The sequence below is a fragment of the Lathamus discolor genome, chromosome 4 (genome assembly GCF_037157495.1).
Source record: "Lathamus discolor isolate bLatDis1 chromosome 4, bLatDis1.hap1, whole genome shotgun sequence".
Classification (NCBI taxonomy): Eukaryota; Metazoa; Chordata; class Aves; order Psittaciformes; family Psittacidae; genus Lathamus; species Lathamus discolor.
In genome coordinates this window covers 3,176,835-3,196,999 of record NC_088887.1, presented here as the reverse complement: position 1 = coordinate 3,196,999, position 20,165 = coordinate 3,176,835, and the positions used below count along the sequence as shown (strand labels likewise).

The following is a 20,165-nucleotide window of genomic DNA, read 5'->3' as shown; positions in this document are numbered from 1 at the left end:
TCACCAGTAACAGCTGAGACTGATTTATAAGTAGATCCTGATTTTCCACCAAATTTTAATAATCCCTGTTTGAAAGTCTGTTAATACACCAAATATCCAGATGAACTGGAGGAAAACTGCAAGAACTGCAGATACTCTTCCCTCGCTCATCAGTTCCACGTTCTCCGAAACACTCTCAGCAAGGTCCCTTGTGTAAGGAAACACAGAAGACATCAGAGAAACAAAGTAGACAGAACGAACATACTTTAGTGGTTTTAGCCTCTAAGTAGTCAAACAAAGGTACGAATAAAACATCAGTTTTCACCATGCTGTTTCACAGCACTTTCACCTGAGAGGCACAGTGTAGATATGCTCGTAAGAGATTTCAAGCAGTGAGACAATATTTTGTCATGATGGTAGCATAAAGTACTCACTGTAAAGAACTGTAGAGAGGATTTATGGGAGTAGGCACTGAAACTCAGCTTAGACAAGTGTGCAGTGGTACTTTGGGAACAAAACAAACCAAACATGTAATATAATGGCCTTCTAAGTGACAATTACTACCCAAGAGTAAGACTGTTATTATGGAAGATGTTTTAATGAAAAATCACCCTGATGCTCATTCCAATAGCCAAGCAAGCATTAACTCTAAGGAGAGTAATAAGATAAAGCAGAGTGTTAACAGCTCAAAAACATAGCACATCACTACACATATAAAATCGCATGCTGGTTTGCTACCCACCGGTTTCGATCGCAAAAGAGAATGGAGAAGGCCTAAAAAAAGCTTTGAAGAAAGGCAAGAAATGCTTAGTGAAATAAATTTCACATAAGGATCAATCTAAAACACTTTAGATTGTAAAGAAATGACAAGCGCAGGGGGAAGCACCAAACAAGGCTGGCAATCAGGATCAAAGTAAGTGACGGGAGGTAGTTCTTCACACTGCACAGTTAAGCTGTGGAGCTTCTTACTAAAGGGATGCTGTGGCTGTTGCATGGCTACACAAGACAAAAAGATATCCACCAGAAGCTACTAACTACAACAAATACCTGAACTGTAAACAGTTAGACAGGGGAAAGTTACTGTATTTGCTTGTCTCACTCTTTGGTTAGGCTTATATAAACTTCTGGTAAGATTCTGGTCCTAATAATCCCCAAATATTGAATGCAAATAATCACCATTCAAAAGCAACATAACCAAGGCTCATGCTAATGATTAGTGTAGCCTCTGAAAGGTGCAGTCCTACTGCACACAAGTTATAAAGAACATTACGGTCCTACTAGTGGCCTCGGTGCCCCTGCAGTGCTTCACTGAAGCCCAAGCAAGCTAGGTCACAAACTAACTGGCACAGGACAGCCTCCTCTCCCAGAGAAAAACCCATCAGTCACTGCCTGCATCAGCTCTCTGATTTGGCCAATCACAGATGTCCCAGAGGCAGCACAGAAATAAAGGCACCCCAACAACACCACTGCCTTAGTTAGGCAGTTAATCTGCAATTCAAATGCATTCACAAAAGGTTCGCTGCAACAGCCCCCCACACCTCCAAGTGGTCAGGAAGAATATCAATACCATGTATTCGTCAGTCCCAGGGAGAAAACAAAAAGACACCAAAAAACCCCAAACCAGAAGTCTAAAAGTCAGTCAGTTCTCAGCAGATTTGCAACAACCACTGGTAAAAGATTGGGGGCTGAGAAAAAGCTAAACTAACTATGAAAAATTCCAAACCAGAAAGGGGGAGGTTTGGGAAATAATGTATCTTTGTTTTACAATTTGACGTATATTTCAGTATCTTTTTTTAAGTGATCTTACAGAATAGCGTTTTCTGTAATAGAAACAAAAACCTTTTTCTTTTTATACCCAACATGCCATGCTTTGAAACACAGCTGTAAAACAGAACACAGGTAAAGGCTCATACCAAAAAGAACCCCCAAAACAAACAAACCCGAAATCCCTTTACCACTTCTGACATTTTTGAAGGAAAGCAAAAGTTGAAGGGACATGTCTATATTCACCCTCAAGTTGTCAAGTATTATCAGAGTATTTCACAAAATGAAATAGATAATGCTGCTCGAGTCCTTAGTGCTTTATTTAAACATTATATTTATCAGCACAGTTTTTAACAAGCACACTAATTTCAGTCTAATGAAGTCAGCCAAACAAGATGCACACTGTCAAAATAAAGTGGCTTGTTCCTTGTCCAATACACAGGGCACAAAACCATAAGAGAGGTGACATTGTTTTGGGATATTTTGCAACAATTCCCTTTGAGAATTCCATTAGGATGCAACTTTTTATATACTTTAAGTTTCCCCATGCATCATCCCCACATCTGTCTTTACTTTTTAAATTACTACCATCCATGAAGAGACTTTGGGGCTGTTTGTCTTCTCTTTCTCATTTAGTACAGGTACTGCAAGGGAGTCTGAAGCATCTTTCTGAGCCCTCTGCCTGCAATTCAACTCCATCATTATCCCATATCAGTATACTACATCCCCTTCTTTAACACGCTGGAGTAACCCATAGGAAAATCTGTGATTCAGATACATCCTATTAGTAGCCTGTTAAAAATCAAGACCTGACTTATCAGTCTCCTATGTGATGTTTCTAAGAACACAGCTAAAGCATCACACCCTGAAAATAACAAGGTAGTGATTAAAGACCTGAACTAATATAAAAATAAATAAATAATCCTTTAATATTATATTTTGACTGATTAAATATACACATATAAAGTCATTTGACTATAGCACAAAAGCTTACAAGAAATGGCATTGCTAATAGCTAGATTAGAAAAGACGCAAGACATAAGAAACCAACGTTTTACTCAGTACTAGGCCTGAAGTTGCTACAGCTTTTTCTATTCCTTTCCACAACAAAAAGAAACAAATTCCAGCAACTTTCAACTTTTGCAGGAGCAGGCTTTTAAATGAAGTTACTCCCATAACTTTTTGGGATTTAGCAGCAAAAGAAGTCACCACAGGAGTCACAAAGAAGTCACAACAGTTCTGCGACTACTTTGTTTACAGCTTTCAGAAAAAGAAAACCAGTTGGCAAATACAGCGGTTGTAATTTGTTATAATAAGCAAATACTGAGGAATCAAATAGAATGAACCAAAAAAGGATTTAAAATGCCAAGCAAAAAAAGTGCATGCTTGAAAGAGTTTCCTGAAAATTAAAAGCCATCATTAAAAGCAACACCTACCATGGTTGCCTGTTCAGCTGATGTAGCAGAGCAGCTTGAATACCAAAGTTAAGTTCCAGAAGAGAACTTCAGTAACACTAAATTCATCCCAGCTGGAAATTTCAGAGGAATAATCACACCTCTGATTACTGTCTTTTTAACCTATTTAGTGGATGACAGGCATTTTGTTCTTTTAACTTAAACAAGCTAACTATGCTCTTACAAAAAGGGTCCCATTACCCAAATAGAGTAGAAAAGGCCTTAAGATTTCAAGTATTACTTAAGAGATACAAGTTTAAAATGGTTTTATAAGGCGTAACTAAAAGAGAAACACACCAACAAAAAACCCACCCAACGTCTTTACTGCAATTCACATGTGAACATTACATAAGGAGTAACCAAACATAATCATACAATCACACTTCTAGCAAAAGAAAAAACATCACCCAGTAACAGCATGACACATCCTATGAGACAAGTTCCTGCCAAATCTCTACCCTTAAAGCTAAATGCTTCCCCCCACCCCTAACCACTGAAATCTCATCCATCTCTTCAGCCTGCTTGAGGCAAAAATATCTAAGACTGGGTTCCATATACCCACTACATTTAGCCACCCAAAGAGCCAGTTTCCACACATATTTACACTCCATCACTTGCACAATAGTCAAAACTATACTAAACCTAGAAAAGCAGTTTTGGTTACTTGTAGCACTGTAGTACATGAGCCTGTATGAGATTTTGACTGAAAGATAAATATTTATATCGAAATTAAGTAATTTTCCTCCACATCTTTTCACATTATACCCCCCACTGAGTCAAAGTCAACTGATTTTAAGAATTACTTAGATTGCATATTGAAGAAAGAACTGACAATCCTGCAAAAACACACATCAACTTGTATATCCAAATCAGTAACATTAGTAAAGCACAACTTTAGATGCACTTCAAGTAAAAAGTACAATTACTTCTTTCCCTCATCTGCATAATTGCTACCCCAAAAGACTTAACTTTTTGATTGTTTCATTACTTACTGCAATAACTGTGCCTTTTCTAGCTTGAAAAAGCCCACACAGCAAGGCTACCGGCCAGCCTATGCTGCAGAAGCATAGATAACATTCAATGGACATCCTTCTTTTTAGGTATAAAAACCTGCAACTTTTTCATAAGTTATAATCTTGGTATATTCTTCCAAGCAAAACTCAAAAGCTTATTTTCATACAAACGCTAACCTTTGAGCCAAGGCATTGAGAACTGGAGGAACAGCAATACCAAGGTATTTGAACACAAAACACAAAAGTTCCAAAGTGGAAGGAGAAATACATTACAAAGATCAAGAAAAGAGTACAATGTATTTGAACATATTTGCAATGTTTCTTTTTTTAAAATACTAACTCCTTAATCCCACTTTTAAAACAGGGAGATCATTTCTTACGGTAAAGCTAAAAGGACCCCCAGCGCACGAGCTGAGAAGCCACTATGAAGACAGAAGCAGATACACAAATGAGAAAGCACTTTATAATGTTAATGACAAGAGTACTGAAGACTGACTCCTTCAGCCTATCCATCTGCAAATAAAAGGTTGAAAATCAACTATTATTGTGAAACCTCCCGAGAAGCTGACTGAAAACAGCCAAGTGCAATGCGTATACCACTACCTAGTCTTGTACGATAGCGGCTTATCAGGTTTCTCATCAAGGGTCAAGGGAAAGTGCCACCATCATCATAAGCCAGGACACCCATCTTCAAAGACAGGTAATCCTCACCAGAACTGAATGCAACACTGGGCATTCATCTCGGCAGTAAACACAACCTGGTGCTCGCCACTGCTATTTCATTAGGATTCCCTTTTAAACCTGAACTCCACTTGACTTTCAAGCAGCACAATACTAAACTGCTAACTAGCAACTTGAATATGCTTGTCTTCCCCAGCCAAGCACAGAAAAAGGACAAAGTAAATACAGAACACAGTAACAGGCTAAAAATAATCTGAACTGTTTCAAGTAGTCATGGTATTCTTTAATACACAGGTAAATTTAGTTACTGCAATGTATGGTTGCCCTTCCCTTTACAAGCTTTCACACAACTAGCAATGTCACACATTACAGATTCTACCCTCTCAGAGAAATCAGCTTCAAAGAAATTGAAGAGATCACTTTCCACTACTAGTACTCATGCGAGCAAGGTCTTTGTAGCCAAACTTTAAAATAAAATAGTGTACAGAGATCAAATATGAATCCCAAGGTCCAAAATGTAGTAAAATAAAAGTCTGGCATAACCTAAAGGTTTGGGGGTGTTTGGTTTTGTTCTTTTTTAAGCAGCTTAATGACTATTGACTTGAAATTCAAAGTCAAAAGCAAGTACTTTCAATTTAAGCACATAACAAAAAAGGTGAAAATGTATTAAACCCAAAAATCAGAAGAACAAACATTCAAAGACACGTACATTTTTTTGCCATCATCCCCACAAAGACAGACAGACAAGAAGTTGAGTCATACACCCCTGTATTTTTGCCTGTCTACTAAAATAAATCCAGGAAACACTATCTTCTCTAGCACGTTACTAAATTTTACTTCTTGGCTTTCTTCACGTTTATAAACCCAAGAATTATTTTTCTAGTGGTGACACAAGATACCACCAGTTCATGTAAGCAAAGTAAGCCTTACTTCAGGAAGTCAGGTCATACTTGAAGGCCATAAGCTGATGCCACAGTGAGATGAGATCAAGTAGTGTTTCCCCCTCAGTATTAGCTTGTCACTCTGGGTCAAACTCACCTGGTGTGTATTTCAGTCAGTACCAAACAACACAAAATAACATCTAGTACAGTTATGCAGCCATGTGGACAAATACAGAAATGCTGTGAGTAACCTGGAATATTTTGGTAGCACTTCATACTATGAGAAAAGATGCTGAAACAAGTAAATGCCATTTCAAGCTAGTTGATAAAACTACACCCACTTCAAATGCAAGAAAGTAAACTATATCTATTTTCCAGCTCGCTCTTAAGGGCTGTTTTCAAAACAAGTAAATTTGGAAACTCATCCTTCTAATTATAAAAGTACTCCCTCCACCCTCATATCAAATGGTAACCATCTAGGAGACTTTCTCTGCCCTTCATCACTTGTATTTCACTCACACAGGAACATCTCAATGGCTCTGGTCCCTGAGAAAAATTGCGTAGAACGTAAAATTCCGCATTTAGCATTAGAAGCAACTCGTGAAGCTTTTCCAAATGTTTAGACTCAGGGGGGTTCTGCTAGGTACCACCTTTCCAATTTCTTTAAACCTACAAAGCACTTATAGACGCCCTGTTCTTTTGCTTGCCAGAGCTGGGAACGGTAGACTTGCTTCCCCCAACACCTAAGCAGTTTCAATTCGCGGCAAACTTTACAAATAAGAAATAATGCCACGTCAGCAATTTTTAGAAAGTAACACAGAAAGAGCTGGTAAGATGCATAAGCTGAGCACTTATCTTCTGACTGCCTCTTTTCGGTCCCAACCACAGAAATCTTGATCTTAATTTTCCCCATGTCATCACCCTCAAATAAGAATGTAAGAAAACATTTTATTCCACTTTGCCATGGAAGACCCAGACTGTAATGACTGCATGACCATGTACACCTTCAACACAAAATAGAAAACAAACTACACGTGGCTGCGCATTCTGACTTTATCTTGTACCGTTAGGTTGTGATTATACCTATACTTACGGAAAATGCTCTGATAATCCAGTCATCTTTTGTAACTGTTATTTAATCTACCCTCTGAAAGTGAAGTTCAGCTGGAATACTGGAATCTGGCTGCTTACAGCAATATTTTACCTATCTAACATATTCCAAGGATGAAGGACGTGCGCACCAATGCATTTCAAGGTCTAAGCCACTTTCCTGAAGATAAGTGATCTTTGCTTCTACCTACAGAAAATGCTCTACAGACCCAAACGGCTTTACACCTTGCTTCATTTTTCCTACAGCTCTTACTGAGAGATGTGAATGTGCACACACTCCACATAGTGGCACAACTATAAGCGGTCTAAACTATATCCTTCTCAGCTGACACCAAGCTTCTTCACTATGACTGAAACAGAAGCATGTATTTGAACAGGTTGTTATTCTCAAAATAAAAATGCTTCTTTTGGGTTGTTCAAACATGTCACAAAGGCACTATTTCTACAACTGCTGTTCAACTTTCAATGCAAAACCAGGAACACAGGAGGCAAACTAGGATGTTTAGAAGTGCCAAATAACCATTAAGACAAGCAAAACTGTGTTATCAGTATGGAGTAGAATGAGGTGGAGAGCCTTGATCTGCACAACAGCCAAATATGACCTCCAGAAGACCTGGAGAGAAAAGTACAAAGCAACAGGTTCTGACAACAACTAGAGTCAAAGATAAAAACTGCACTAAAAAAAGACATATCTGGGGGAGAGGGGAGCAGCTAAATCTAATACAGCAACAGAGTATTTGACAGTGAGAAGATTTTTTACAACAAATGTTATGAGAAAGAGCTTACCTAAACTTCTTGATACTTTCCTGAAGAAATATAAATATACTCCAAAACTTATAGGCTGAAAGCCTGAGTCTTCTGTATGTACAGGTATTATGTAGACCAGTATAATAACACCACTATCAATCTCACGAGGGTAAATGGCAGCTATTCTGGAGCATTCGCAACTTCATTTGTTGTCAAAGCACAAATTGACGATAGCTTGGTTTCGCGAACAAAGATTTGGGAAGGGCTCTACCATACCATACATTACACCAGTTAAGATCTTCTGCTTATATGATTAAATCAGAAGAAGAAACCATTATTAAAAAGCAAGCTTAAACAAAACATGGAAGATTATGTTTTGAGTGAGCACATGACAGCCGATGATACAGGCCCAATTTAAACAAACCAACAAAAAAAGTCCCTGGAGACCGTGTGTAAATACACTAACTCACTTTCATCAGGACTGTTTAAACTACGCATTGTTAGAAAGAATATTTAAGAGAAAAGAAACAGAACCTTTCATATATTCAGAGCACTGGCTGCCCATGTGGAGAGTTCATAAACTCAAAGCAAAACAAAGTAGGGGAGAGGACTTGGCAATCTTTCTATACAAAAGAAACTGCAGGAGAAGTCAAGGTCAAATGATTTAAATACTTAACCAGTAATAACCATGATACAACTATTCTATAGGAAAATTCCTTCCCTAGTCTTGTCCTCTTCTGTTCCCTACTGATTCCTAACTTTGCCTGGGAAACGGGATTGGCATCAGTATATGAAGTTACTACCCTGCCCACACTTCCTCCATAACACAATGAATGCAAGACACAGTAAGTGTAGCTAGAAGAATCTAGGATAAAACCCTCTGTGTTCAGCAAAAGCAAACGTCTTTCCAACCTGCCAACTTAATCAAATATGGTTGTGATTTCTTATAATTGTACTTTACGCCATACTTGCAAAAACATTCACTTCGCCTTCTACTGGCTTCACAATTCCTTTTCACACATACTAAGTTTAGAGAAATTGATGAACAGGAGGAAATATAAAAAGATAGATAAAAAAGCAGCCCACAGACTTCTTGTGCAGTATGCTACCCGAGATGATTTTCAATGTACATTACAGTAAATAATGTTCACAGCAGACGTTTCATTAAACGCTAAAACAGGAAGAACAAAGTAAGACTACAGAAGCACATTTATTTAAATAGAAAAGCACAACCGCAGTGGTGAGCTAAACAGACAAGAAGTTGATAAAATGAAAGAATTCCATACATGAAACCTCCGGACCTTGTTTCAGGAAACAGCAAGTAGCATGGCTGAAATATACCCAGCATAACTAATGCTTCATCAACACCTGCTGATGAAAGCAAGTAGGAAAAGCAACCTGTTGTCACTTCACCACTTCGCAGGGCAGGCATAAAAAGGCTGCAAAGAACACAGTAATTCCGGCCCCGCATAAACAGACGCTGCATTCCTAAGAAAGGAAAAACCCAAAACTCATACCCCGGTCTAACTTGGCCACCGCCACGGGAACTGTCGCCGAGGCCCTCCCTGCCTTCATCTCTCCGCCACCCGCCCAACTCCCCAGCCCAGGCAATGCCACCCGGAATTGTTTTGGCCGCGGCACCGCCACGACCCCACGTGTCCCTCTCCGCCGGGCCCGGCAGCGGCGGAGCCCCGCCGGCAGCGGCGGCCCCCGGCTTTTCCTCGCTCGCTCCCGCCCCCCTACCGGGAGCCTCCCCTGCTTTCCCTCCACCACGCAGCCTCCCTGCCGGCCCCATTCCCAGTCCCGGCTCCGCGCCCGTCGCAGCCTCCACCCTCCAAGGAACCACAAGCACTCAGCGCCCCACGGACGAACCGGCGTCGCCTGCGTTGCCCTCTCCGCCTTAAGACCCGGGCGGAGCGGGCTAAACGGAGCCGGGCCGGGCCGCATCCCTCTCAACCCTACACAGGGACTGACCCAGGCAGCGAGCGGCTCGACCCCGGCCCCGCGGAGGGCTGAGGCGCAGAAGCGCCGGTCCCGCACCGTGTTCCCCCTCCCTGACTGCCGGGACCCCGAAGTGAACGGGGGACCCCGAGCTCCGCCGCGCCCCACCCCCGCCCGCGGGGGTCGGGGGGTCGGGACGGCGCTCACCTGGCAGAAGCGGCGGCAGTAATACTGGCTGTGGAGCAGGGCGGGCAGGCCGGCCGCGGGGCCCGGCGCCACCAGCGCCTCCAGCTCCTCACTGAGCCGCTCCGACTCCTGATCGCTCTCGTCTTCCGCCATGCTGCTCCGGCCGCCCTGCGCGTACCGAGCGCCCCCCTGCCCCCGCCCCGCCACGCCGGAAGGGACGACCCCCTCCCTGCCGCCTCACTTCCGGCCACGCCCACCCGCCGCGTTCCTATTGGGCCGGCTGCAGTGCCCATCAACAGGCGACTCGTTGATGACCTCTGGCTCCGCCCTTCCGCCGCAGCGTCCTTTGATTGGAGGAAAAGTCTCTTCGTTACTTTGTCTCCGCGTCGCCATTGGCTGCTCGTTCCGCCTGTTACACCTCCCTCCGCTGCCTCCTGCCGACCACTGGCCAAAGCCCCCGTCCGCTAGACGCCGCCGTCACCGCTGCGCACGCTGATTGGCCTGAGCATACCTCCATCACAGCGCCTACACCCGCCTCTCACATCTAATTGGTCAGAAATGCAGTCCATCTCTGCCGCCCTGGCCGGACGGAGCCAATCACTGAGGAGTTTCTCTCCCACGGCCTCTCCGTGGCTCCGGGCGGCTGGGCGGGCGCGGCGGTTGCTAGGCGGGTTGCTAGGGCCCGCCTACCGCGGCCGCCAGGGTGGGTCGGTCCGGCTGCCTGCGGCGCGGCGGAGGGCCCAGCGGAGGAGCGGCGGCGGCGGCGGGGACTGCGGAGGCCGAGCGGGTAACGGCGCCCGGCGGGGGGGGCGGTCGGTCGGTCGGTCGGTCGGTCGGTCGGTCGGCGCTGCCTCAGGGGGGGCCACCCGGGGCCGCTCTCCGCCGTCTGTGGGGTCCGGGCCCGGTGCGGCGGCGGCTCCCGGCTCCGCCATGGAAGCACCCGCCGTGCCGGTGGGGCGGGGCCGCACCTGTCTGCAGCCACCGCGGATGGGGAGGACGTAGGCCTGGGGTGCGGCGCTGCCGCCGCCGGGCCGGGCCCGCAGCCCCCCTGGGACACGGGAGGGAGTGAGGCGGTGGCGGAGCTCGCACTCCGCCGCTCCTCCGAGGCCCTCCCGGGTTAAACGGCACCGTCTCTCCGGTGGCCAGACCCCGGGGTTCCCTGGGGAATACATCGAGCTCTGTCCGCCCCAGGGTGCTTCTCCGGCAGGGAAACAGCGAAACCCGGTTAGCGGTTGGGAGTCAGGAGCTGTTTTCCTCCTCACCTGAAACAACCCCTTTGGGCCCGCCGGTGGCGCTTCTCACCCAAGCCGCGCTCATCCGCACCGTCGGGCTCCACTGCTTCGGTGTTACCGTGTCTGCCCTGGCTGCCTGCTGTGCCCGCACGCCTGCCCTGCGCTTGGGAGCGCAGGAGCAGTCCAGGCATCAGTAGGCATCAAAGGATCCACGCCAAAACTCGAGGCGAAAACCACCCCACTAAAAATCCTTTGTTTTGCCGGTTGTGCTGCTCGCAGGATCCTTACGGATTGCGATAGAGCATAAGTGCAACCACCTAGCTTAGTGGGGGATTCGTTTTGACGTTTCAGAAGCCTAAGCAACAAGTGTATGTGAGGTTAAGGGCTGTTTTCTGCTTGATGGCCGGAAGCAATCGCTTAGGAAACTCATGGGGATAAATCGTATAAAGCAACAAAAAGAACAAGGATCCGTCGATGCTGAAAGAAAGATCAGTTGTCTTAGTTTGTAGTGTTGTGAAGCAGCAGTCAAAACTTGCAGTTTTGGAAAGTAGCTGATAGTACAAAATATAGGCTAGGAAAGTAGCTAATAGCAATATCTTAGACTCCTTTTTATTGCTATCTTTTAGTTTAGCGATGATTTAAGGTTAAAAAAAAGACAGTTTTGAAGACTGAATTTTCTGGGCCTTTATTTCCAGGGTAAGCCAAAAGCATTCTGGACAGGAAAGTTTAATTCAGGCCTTAGAGGTGGACAGGCTCAACTTAGAGTTAGTTTGGAAGTTCTGGCCTTTTAAAGTCAGACAACCTATTGTATTTCCTCAACATATTTCCCAGAATAGATCTTTTTAAGAAATACCTGTTTCCTTTTTTTGTTAAGGAAGTGGGTAGTTAACTACCTGGCATTGGTCATTACATTAAGGAAGTGGGTAGTTAATGTAATGGCCAGCTCAGGAAACTTCAAACCCAAACACAGCTGTTTCTTGATTTCAGCTTTACTTTGAAAATTACTTGAATTGTCTTGGCTGAGATTTACACCAGCCACTCCATTTCTCACCAACAAAGACAGACATAAGTCCTGTTTGATTTTAGTACACTTGGCCATGTTATTGCCTGCTTTGGTAACATAGTGTAATTCAGAGTGCTGTTAAAAAGTGTCCAGCTCTCTTAGTTATCAGTTACCTTCCTCAGAGAAGTTGTTATCTTTGAAAATATAGGTTCTTATTTTGCACTGAAAAGTAATTTGCCATTTTCTGTTCACAGCAGGCTCTTTCAGCAGTCTCTAGTTGCTGTGACAGAATGATTTGCTTTTGACTTGGAGTTAAGGTTCAGTCTAATAGCTGTGGTTTGAGCTGGGGTAGGAGTGAGCGGTGTTCCCAAATGAGCACTGAAAAAGATCAAGTTTGGGGTTTTTGGTTGGGTTCTTTTTTTTACTGGCTTTTGGGACAGTAATGGCCTTCGTGCCAGATATTTCAACAACTCAGTTTTTGCTACACATTTTCAGGAAGTAAACAGAAAGATACTCATTCAACATCAGAAATTGTCCCATATATTGGAGATACCAAGAAAGTACCCTTTACCATAAAAACTAAAGGATAAAAACAGTCTGCGAGAAAAAGCCTTTCTATTTGGCTTTCAGTGATGAGCAGATGGAGTTTTGAGAGTTCTGCTGAGCTTTGTAGTCACAAAACCTGACCCATGAGGAAGCTCAGTCTCATATATTCTTTGGACTTCAAGATCAAGAACCTTTCAATAGTAGTTTCATATATGTATCTTACATGTAATTATATTGTAGCTGTCAGTAAGTACTGACTAGACTGCATCCAGAGCTATTCGGTTGAAATCATTAGCACATTTTAACAGCAGTATTCTTTTCCAGCTTTCAGGTAAAGTGTATTGAAGGCACAATGGAACGGTTTGGAGTGAAGTCCGCTCCGTCACGTAACCGCTCGAAGACCGCTTTGTATGTAACTCCTCAGGATCGCGTAACTGAGTTTGGCAGTGAGCTGCACGAAGATGGAGGAAAGCTCTTCTGTACTTCCTGCAATGTGGTTCTGAATCACGTTCGCAAGTCTGCCATCAATGACCACCTCAAGTCTAAAACGCACACAAAGAGGAAGGCAGAGTTTGAAGAACAGAACGTCAGGAAGAAGCAGAGGACTCTGACTGCTTCCCTTCAGTGCAACAGTACTGCCCAGACAGAGAAAACCAGCGTCATCCAGGACTTTGTGAAAATGTGCCTGGAAGCTAATATTCCACTTGAGAAGGCTGACCATCCGTCTGTGCGAGCCTTCCTGTCCCGCTATGTCAAGAATGGCAGTTCGATACCTAAGTCAGACCAACTAAGGAAAGCATACCTGCCTGATGGGTATGACAATGAGAACCAGCTCATCAATACTGAAGACCGTTGAGAAGAAAACTGTTTTCATCATTGTTGTGAAGTTTTACATATTGATGGTGTGGTTTATTTTTCTATTCATGCATATAAACAGTGTTACATATTGGTTTTACAAGCTATTTTGTATTAATGTAGAAATGACAATCTATTTGTGAACTTAGTGGTATGCCACAGACTGTTGCTAACCCTGCTGTAGACTTCCGAGTTACATTGATGTAGAACTCACCTTGATGTAGGGAACATAACCTGGCATACACCTTATCCACGTTCAGTCCAGCTGTACCTGACGCTAAGAAAAAAGCACTTGGATGGAGGACCTCACTTACCTAAACTGTGCATCTGAACATACAAGGAATATGACGCGATGGAGATTGTTAACCATGTCAGTGGATTGCTTTTTCCAGTATCCTGTCCATGAGTGATCGAGAGGAAGTGCTGCACATTTGAAATACAAGAAGCTGTAGAATGGTTAGTTAAAACAACTGCTGTGTTGGAGGAGGATTATTGCAAATTCCTATTCAAGTTCGGTTTACCTCCTAAAATGGGAAACATTTTTCTTCTAGAATACTCTTTTATCCTATTTGGTGCAATTGTGGATGTATTCATTATCTGGCTCCAATAGCTGCTGTCTTGTGTTGACCTCTGACCTCCACTGTTCTCATGAATCTAGGAGTTCTGCATGTTTACCAGTCCTCCTTTTCTAAAATCACTGTTTCATTGTCTGTTTAACATGTCCCCTTCAATTTCAGTGCCAATCCTTGAAGTCAGATTGACAAACCAGTAACTGAGTGTGGCTTGCAGTGCAGTTGCTGGCAAGTGAAATTTACACTGGGTGAAAATCTTTGTAGACAGGATTAATGCCTTTTTTCTTACTAGCAGGACAGAGGATACTGGATCTAAATTAGGGATGGTGGAGGCACTAAACAGTGGAGTTGAAAAAGCTTTTTTACAGTGCATATGAGAAGAGGCTCCTTCAACTTTCCTTGAAGGTCTTCTCCATCTCTGGCCTTGTTTTCAGCCTTTTAGGCAAAGGAAGTAAAGTAATTAAGATAGTTTTCAGAATGATTACTGGAAAGGCTATTCAGTACCTTTAAGTGCAAACAGAAAAGAGTGGATGCTTTGCAGCTTTACTGGAATTACAGGCCTGGGCTGTTATTTCTTACTCTGTGCCAAGGCCATATCTATAAAGGGCAACAAAGGCTAGCAAGGACTAGCAAAATGTAAAATGGGCAACTGAAGAATTTCAATGTTACCCTCTCTGAAATCTAGTAACTGTTACAGAGCTATTCCAAATTATTATGCCAAATAATCCACTCAGTATAAGTGCTCTATAAAGTTTTTGAATGGAATGAGTGCTACAGTTAGACCACCTTCTGCCTGCTTTAGTTTTTCTTGAGGTGCTCTAGGTTTCCGGGAGGCACCAAGCATCTTCCAGTAACACAGAACTCCTCTGCTCAGTGGATACAATGGTGTGACTATGCTGTAAATCCCTCAGGTGGAGCCAGTTGTTCTTTACAGCTTCCTTTCCCCAGCAGAGTTTCACAGTATTTTGTTTCTCAGCATTTACTTTATTCCAGATATTTACAGCAATACTAAGTAATTGCTAAAAAGAGACAAAATAAGCTGCTTATTTTGTTTCTTTAGCTATTTCTAGAGCAGTCTCTTCCGCTGGATTGAGAGAGACTTACATACTAAGTACCAACTAGTTTTTGTGCAATTATCTTCTACAGAAATGCACTTGTGTTACATTGTAATCATGTCTTGTACCCTTCTGCTGTTAGACCTGTTCCAATAAATGGACAAAACTAAAAGGCAGAAGGCTGCTTACCCACGTGTTCTGGTGCATGGGTGCCCAGTACACTGCCACACCTTTGGTCCCTGTTGATGATAGCAGGACTCCATGTAGGTATAACGATCCTATCACTTATACTGGTTGCTGTTTCCGAACTACAGACAGAAATAACAGTAATAACTTTTTTCCCCTCTAAACCTAGATACCAAAATATGCCTTGCAAAATACTATTTGCTCTTGCACGAGCTTGGGTTTAGCTTAACATCATGAACTGCCTTGGGCTACAACTGTTTTATAGATCTTCTTAAGCCAAGTTAAGGATAAGCTGCCAGTAGCTTTTTCTGCCCTGACAATAATTGGAAGTGTTCTTTTACAGCTGCAGTTTCATTTCAGTGAAACAACAGCCTTGCTTTATTATCTTTTTCTTACCTTATGAATGCTATCTTAGAATTGAAGCAAATAGAAAACAATGAAGTATTGAGAAAAGAGGCTTCCATTATAAATAAAAAAGGCACTTAGAGAAGATAGTATGATTACAAGGTATAAATTGGGACTAGTTAGCTCACTTCTTGCTAACATGGTATTTCAGAGGCTGCACCCCATGGCCATTTTATATTGGATTCAATGCTGTATATTTTTCCCTTGGACTGGCAAACCAAGAGATGCTTTGGAAAGTTTAATGGTAACATTAAGTAAGCTCTTACACAACTGAAAGAAAACCAAACCAAACCAAAACCAAGTTCCTTTCACTTACATAAAACCAGAAGTTAGCAACATCAGCAGCTTTTAGTAAAAAAAAAAAACCCAGGCGTTTTCACTAAGGCAAAGCAATATTGGAACACTTGGTTTCTCAGAATTTGACTCTACTTGTAGCAGTCTGTGTACAGAGCCTCAACTTAGAGAAATAATACAGTTGTGTAAATATTGTCAGTCATTATTCTAGTACCACTTCTTTAATGCAGAATTACTGCAGGGGGTGGGAGCCTGATGAGGAGCCTCACCCATGTAGCCATATGCTACCAACTGATAGCAATTTGGAAGCAAAAAGTGGTCACAAGGATTTTGAATAGAACTGATTTAATTCCAATGCACAGCAGTTTGTAGGATGCTGGTGTCTTAATCCTATTTTATTTGTTTAAGTCACAGCATTTTCCAAGCTTTTGGAAAATCAAGATTCTTATCCATTGCAAGAGATTCAGAATAGAGTAAACCAATGAAAAACAAAACACTTCCAGGTAACCAAAAAAGAATAATGAGTAAGTTTATATTCATGGACATAATGCAGATCATCAACAAGACAGATACGCTTATTTCCTTTAGAAGTAAAAATAGCTCCACTCAGTCTTGGAATAGAGTCCTACAAATGCTGAAGTTTAGAGCCAGTGTGGCTATAGCTGGATGAAGCATAACCTTGGTTTAATTACTACTGATCTTAAGGAAGATTTATGACAGAAGTTTTCTGGTGTATCTAAACCTAACAGCAAAATCCTAGAACAGAGGCTGTGGTTGTTGAACAGTCTCCATGGATTGGAGGTTTTTTGGTTTGGTTTGTTTTTTTTTTTCCCCTGCAAGAACACTGCATTATTTTTCCATGTATTTGCTGTAAAGCCTACTCTCAGAAGTAAAAGGAGAATGGTAGCAACGCCTGCTTTTCATTTTACATGCTTATATAGGGGCAAGCTATAAGGGATACTTTTGCCAGGTGGTTTTATTAATATATATAAAGCTGTAAATGTAATATAAAAGGAAAAGAAGAAATGTTTTCGTCTCTAACCACACACTTATATTAGTTTAGCCAACTGACAGCTAAAATTACTCCAAAGTGCTTTTCTTGAAACATCAGTTTCAAAGAGTAAAATACAAACAGGCACATTCTCTGTTTTGTGACTACTTACATGTATGTACCATGTAGTTAGTTTCAGCTTGCATGTTCCTGAAGAAATGAGCAAGTTCTAATGATTTTAAGCATTTTGAAGCCTGTAATTTGGCAGGTCCCTAGAGGAGGTGAAACATTTGACATAATGAAAGGGAAAGCTGTTTTTCAGTTGAGAGAGAAACTTGGTTCTGCAAAGTATGAGATATTCTCATGATAAGACTATTTTTAGTCAGAGCCCCATTTTAGCAGTTCTGTAGAGCTGAACAGCAAAATGTTCCCTGCAACGTTTTTCAGCATCATGAACTGGTTTATAGGAGTGGGGAAAGGGGGAGAGCTGGAAGTTTGGCAAGGGTAATCTCTATTTATATTTACATATAAAGAGAGGCAAGAATCACCGTTGTGTTCACATTGTACTCCCCGCTAAATCTTTTTGTGTAATTTGAGTGCTTGTTGTCTTTGTACATTTTTAAGATTGTGTCTAACTTGCTAAATAAATCTCTCTTTTTTGTTTGTCTTTTTTAAACAAAGCTTCTCATTGTAATAATGCTATTAAAAGTTTAGGCTCTTCTGGGCTAGTGAAAATGCTTTATTTTTGGTTTGGTAGCAGGGATGTTTCACGGAGGAAAAGTGGCCGCAGGAATGGTTTTATTTAAACTTGCGAGTAGATACTAGAATGAGGCTGAAAAGGCTTGCATCCTGCAGTGCCACAAGACTTCCTATTAGAACAGTAAAACCAGAGTAAGTGATTTAAGTTTTTATATTAAAATATTATTGGAAGATAAATACTTTACTTTGTAAAGTTTTCACTTGGTAATGGAGAAATGGTTCTTAAAAAACAATAAAGGAATTGCTTTTTCTTAGAATTTATGCATGACCTCTTCTTTTGCCAAGAAAGCAGATAAAGAACCTGTGTAGTTCACATATAATGATAATGTAAGATTGCAGAAATGGATGGTGACAGGAAAAAATAATCTACATGCTGTTGTTGTAACTAAATGTAATGTCAAACTGTAGGTTGAAGCAGTTCATTGATGTATCTGTACAATGACACTGAAGCCCGGTCATACAGGACTGGTTAACCAGAACTCCTGTTTCCTGTCGAGTACGTGGCTTCCTTTATAGTGACAGAAATTCCCTCATTTTGCCTTCTGTGGCAAGTGAACACCAAGTGAAATTGCTACGCATTTTAATGTTGCAGTAAACAACTGGTAGGTATAGGATATCGCAGCTGCCTAATACTTCAGGTCTTTTCAGAAAGAACTTCTGCAATGTGGAAGAGTAAGGTCTTTCCAAACCGGCTGCAAAAGAGTCGCAATTGGATCTCTTTCTTCCTTAGGGACTTAATAAAAAGTGAGCACATAATTTTGATGGACTGATGCTATCAAGTATAGATTTGATTGCTTACACTTTCCTTTTCCTGAATTCTTTCCTCGCTTGGCATCTCATGATGGATCAGTGCTAAACTAGTGTAACCGCTTGACTCATGAACTTGCTAGTCATTACTTTCTCATTTTCAGGTCACAGGACATTAAGATCAGTTTGCTTTTTGTTGCCCTTATATCAAATGGAAAAGCAGCATAGAAATAAACATATCCTTTTGTCAAGTTTTCTGGTGTGGACAATACCTCTGTGAAACAGCATATGCGTGCTTGCAGAATCAATGTATCAGAAAGGATTTGTGTGGAAGAACTGGGTGAAGTACGTATTTAAAGTCTAGCAATTGGGCCATGCTAACTTCTTGCAATGACATTTTACTTTCCTAAGTGAATGATGCAGTTTAACCCATATCCAAGATGCAGCTGGATGAAGTATACATAACTGCTTTTAGGCCACATTTACAGTGATAATTAGGTTTGATGTTTGTCATTTACATAGGATGAGCAACAGGGGCCGGAAGATAGACAATCTGTGCAGTTTTGCTTAAGGCAGGTAAGGGGGTTGGATTTGTTTGTGGTGTTTGGCTTATTTTTTTCCTCTCTCCATCCCTCCACTTTTTCTGCAAGGGGTTTGGAATATGTGGGTCTTCTGGTGGTAGAGACCTCCTCTTTCATACTTGAAAGCAGATAGGACAGCTCAAGTAACATACCAGGTGTAGGATGTGGACAGGATACAAACAGCTACTGCAACTTAGCCTTGGCATTGGGCAGCCTCAAGACCATTGTTGTCCTGAAGCTAAATGTTACCTGTTAGGTATGCTTAATACAGTTCTATAAAGTAGAAAATTAAGGATAATATAAAAACTCTTAAGTAATTGCTGAGTAACTAGCTCAGTCCAAATTTAAAAGCCATTACTCTAAGTATTTAGCCCTCCTTGTGTCTTCTCCTGTCTAGCAATGCACAGGAAGGGGAAGTAAAAGCAAAGGATTACTTAAGAGCAATGAAATAACCAGTACTCTCATATGTGGTCCACAGCCACACTAAAGTAAGAGTACACACCGATTAGGAAGTTTCTGCTGTCTTACAGTGGGTACTACTTTGCCCTCCTATCTGATGCTTCTGTTCAGTGAGAACTATTGTGTCCTTAAGGAAAATAAGCAAATCTGACCTTTTCTCCTAACCACCAGCAGCTTACGGCAATGGAGTGGATAGGGTATAATTCAGCAGTTCTGCAGGAGCTTTAGAGGTTCTCGATGTATGGGGAGGGGTGTACATTGGTTCGCCTCAAGTGTTTTAATCTGTTCTTCAGTGTACAGAATAGCTGACAAATTCAGTGTTAGACTTTACTGCAGTAGATGAGACCTCCTTACCTTAATTCCTTTGTAATTAGCTTTAAATCACTTCATCGCTCCCCTTGTTTCTGAATCTTGTCATTACCTTAAGACAAATCCGATGACTATGATACCCATGCTTACACTTAATCAAGTGTCTCATATACAGCAAAACCCTGAGTAGATTCTTAACCAACTTTGCACTGAATAAGCTGACACTCCTTGTGAAAGCAAGCAGAAAGGAGGTAAAGGAAGTAATCAAGTGTCTGCAGTGATGGAAGCCACATTTGCCCAAGCCCTTTTAAGAAAGGGGCTCCAAAATACAGATGACTATCCAAGACATTTACTATTAAAAGTACAAAGAATCCTCACAAGCCACACAGTGTGCAGGGAGTATGTGGTCCTTGCC

The 20,165-nt window shown here is 42.1% G+C and overlaps 2 protein-coding genes across 3 annotated transcripts in view; one reads left to right on the top strand and one right to left on the bottom strand.

Moving 5' to 3' along the window:
• Window positions 1-9,952, bottom strand: part of ZNF654 (zinc finger protein 654) — a 37,086-nt gene extending 27,134 nt beyond the window's left edge. Inside the window, exon 1 of one of the 2 annotated variants that reach the window (XM_065676017.1) lies at window positions 9,778-9,952. In XM_065676017.1, coding sequence (XP_065532089.1) covers window positions 9,778-9,909 — 132 coding nt within the window. In that variant the 5' untranslated portion in view covers window positions 9,910-9,952. Of the gene's footprint in view, window positions 1-9,603; window positions 9,750-9,777 lie in introns of those variants that run through there. The other variant, XM_065676018.1, reaches the window with a different exon arrangement.
• A 454-nt stretch (window positions 9,953-10,406) lies between these two features.
• Window positions 10,407-18,652, top strand: CGGBP1 (CGG triplet repeat binding protein 1). The gene is made up of 2 exons (XM_065676011.1): window positions 10,407-10,543; window positions 12,862-18,652. The coding sequence occupies exon 2, from the start codon at window positions 12,890-12,892 to the stop codon at window positions 13,391-13,393; it is 504 nt and encodes a 167-aa protein (XP_065532083.1). The 5' UTR covers window positions 10,407-10,543; window positions 12,862-12,889; the 3' UTR covers window positions 13,394-18,652.
• The last annotated feature ends 1,513 nt before the right edge of the window (window positions 18,653-20,165 follow it).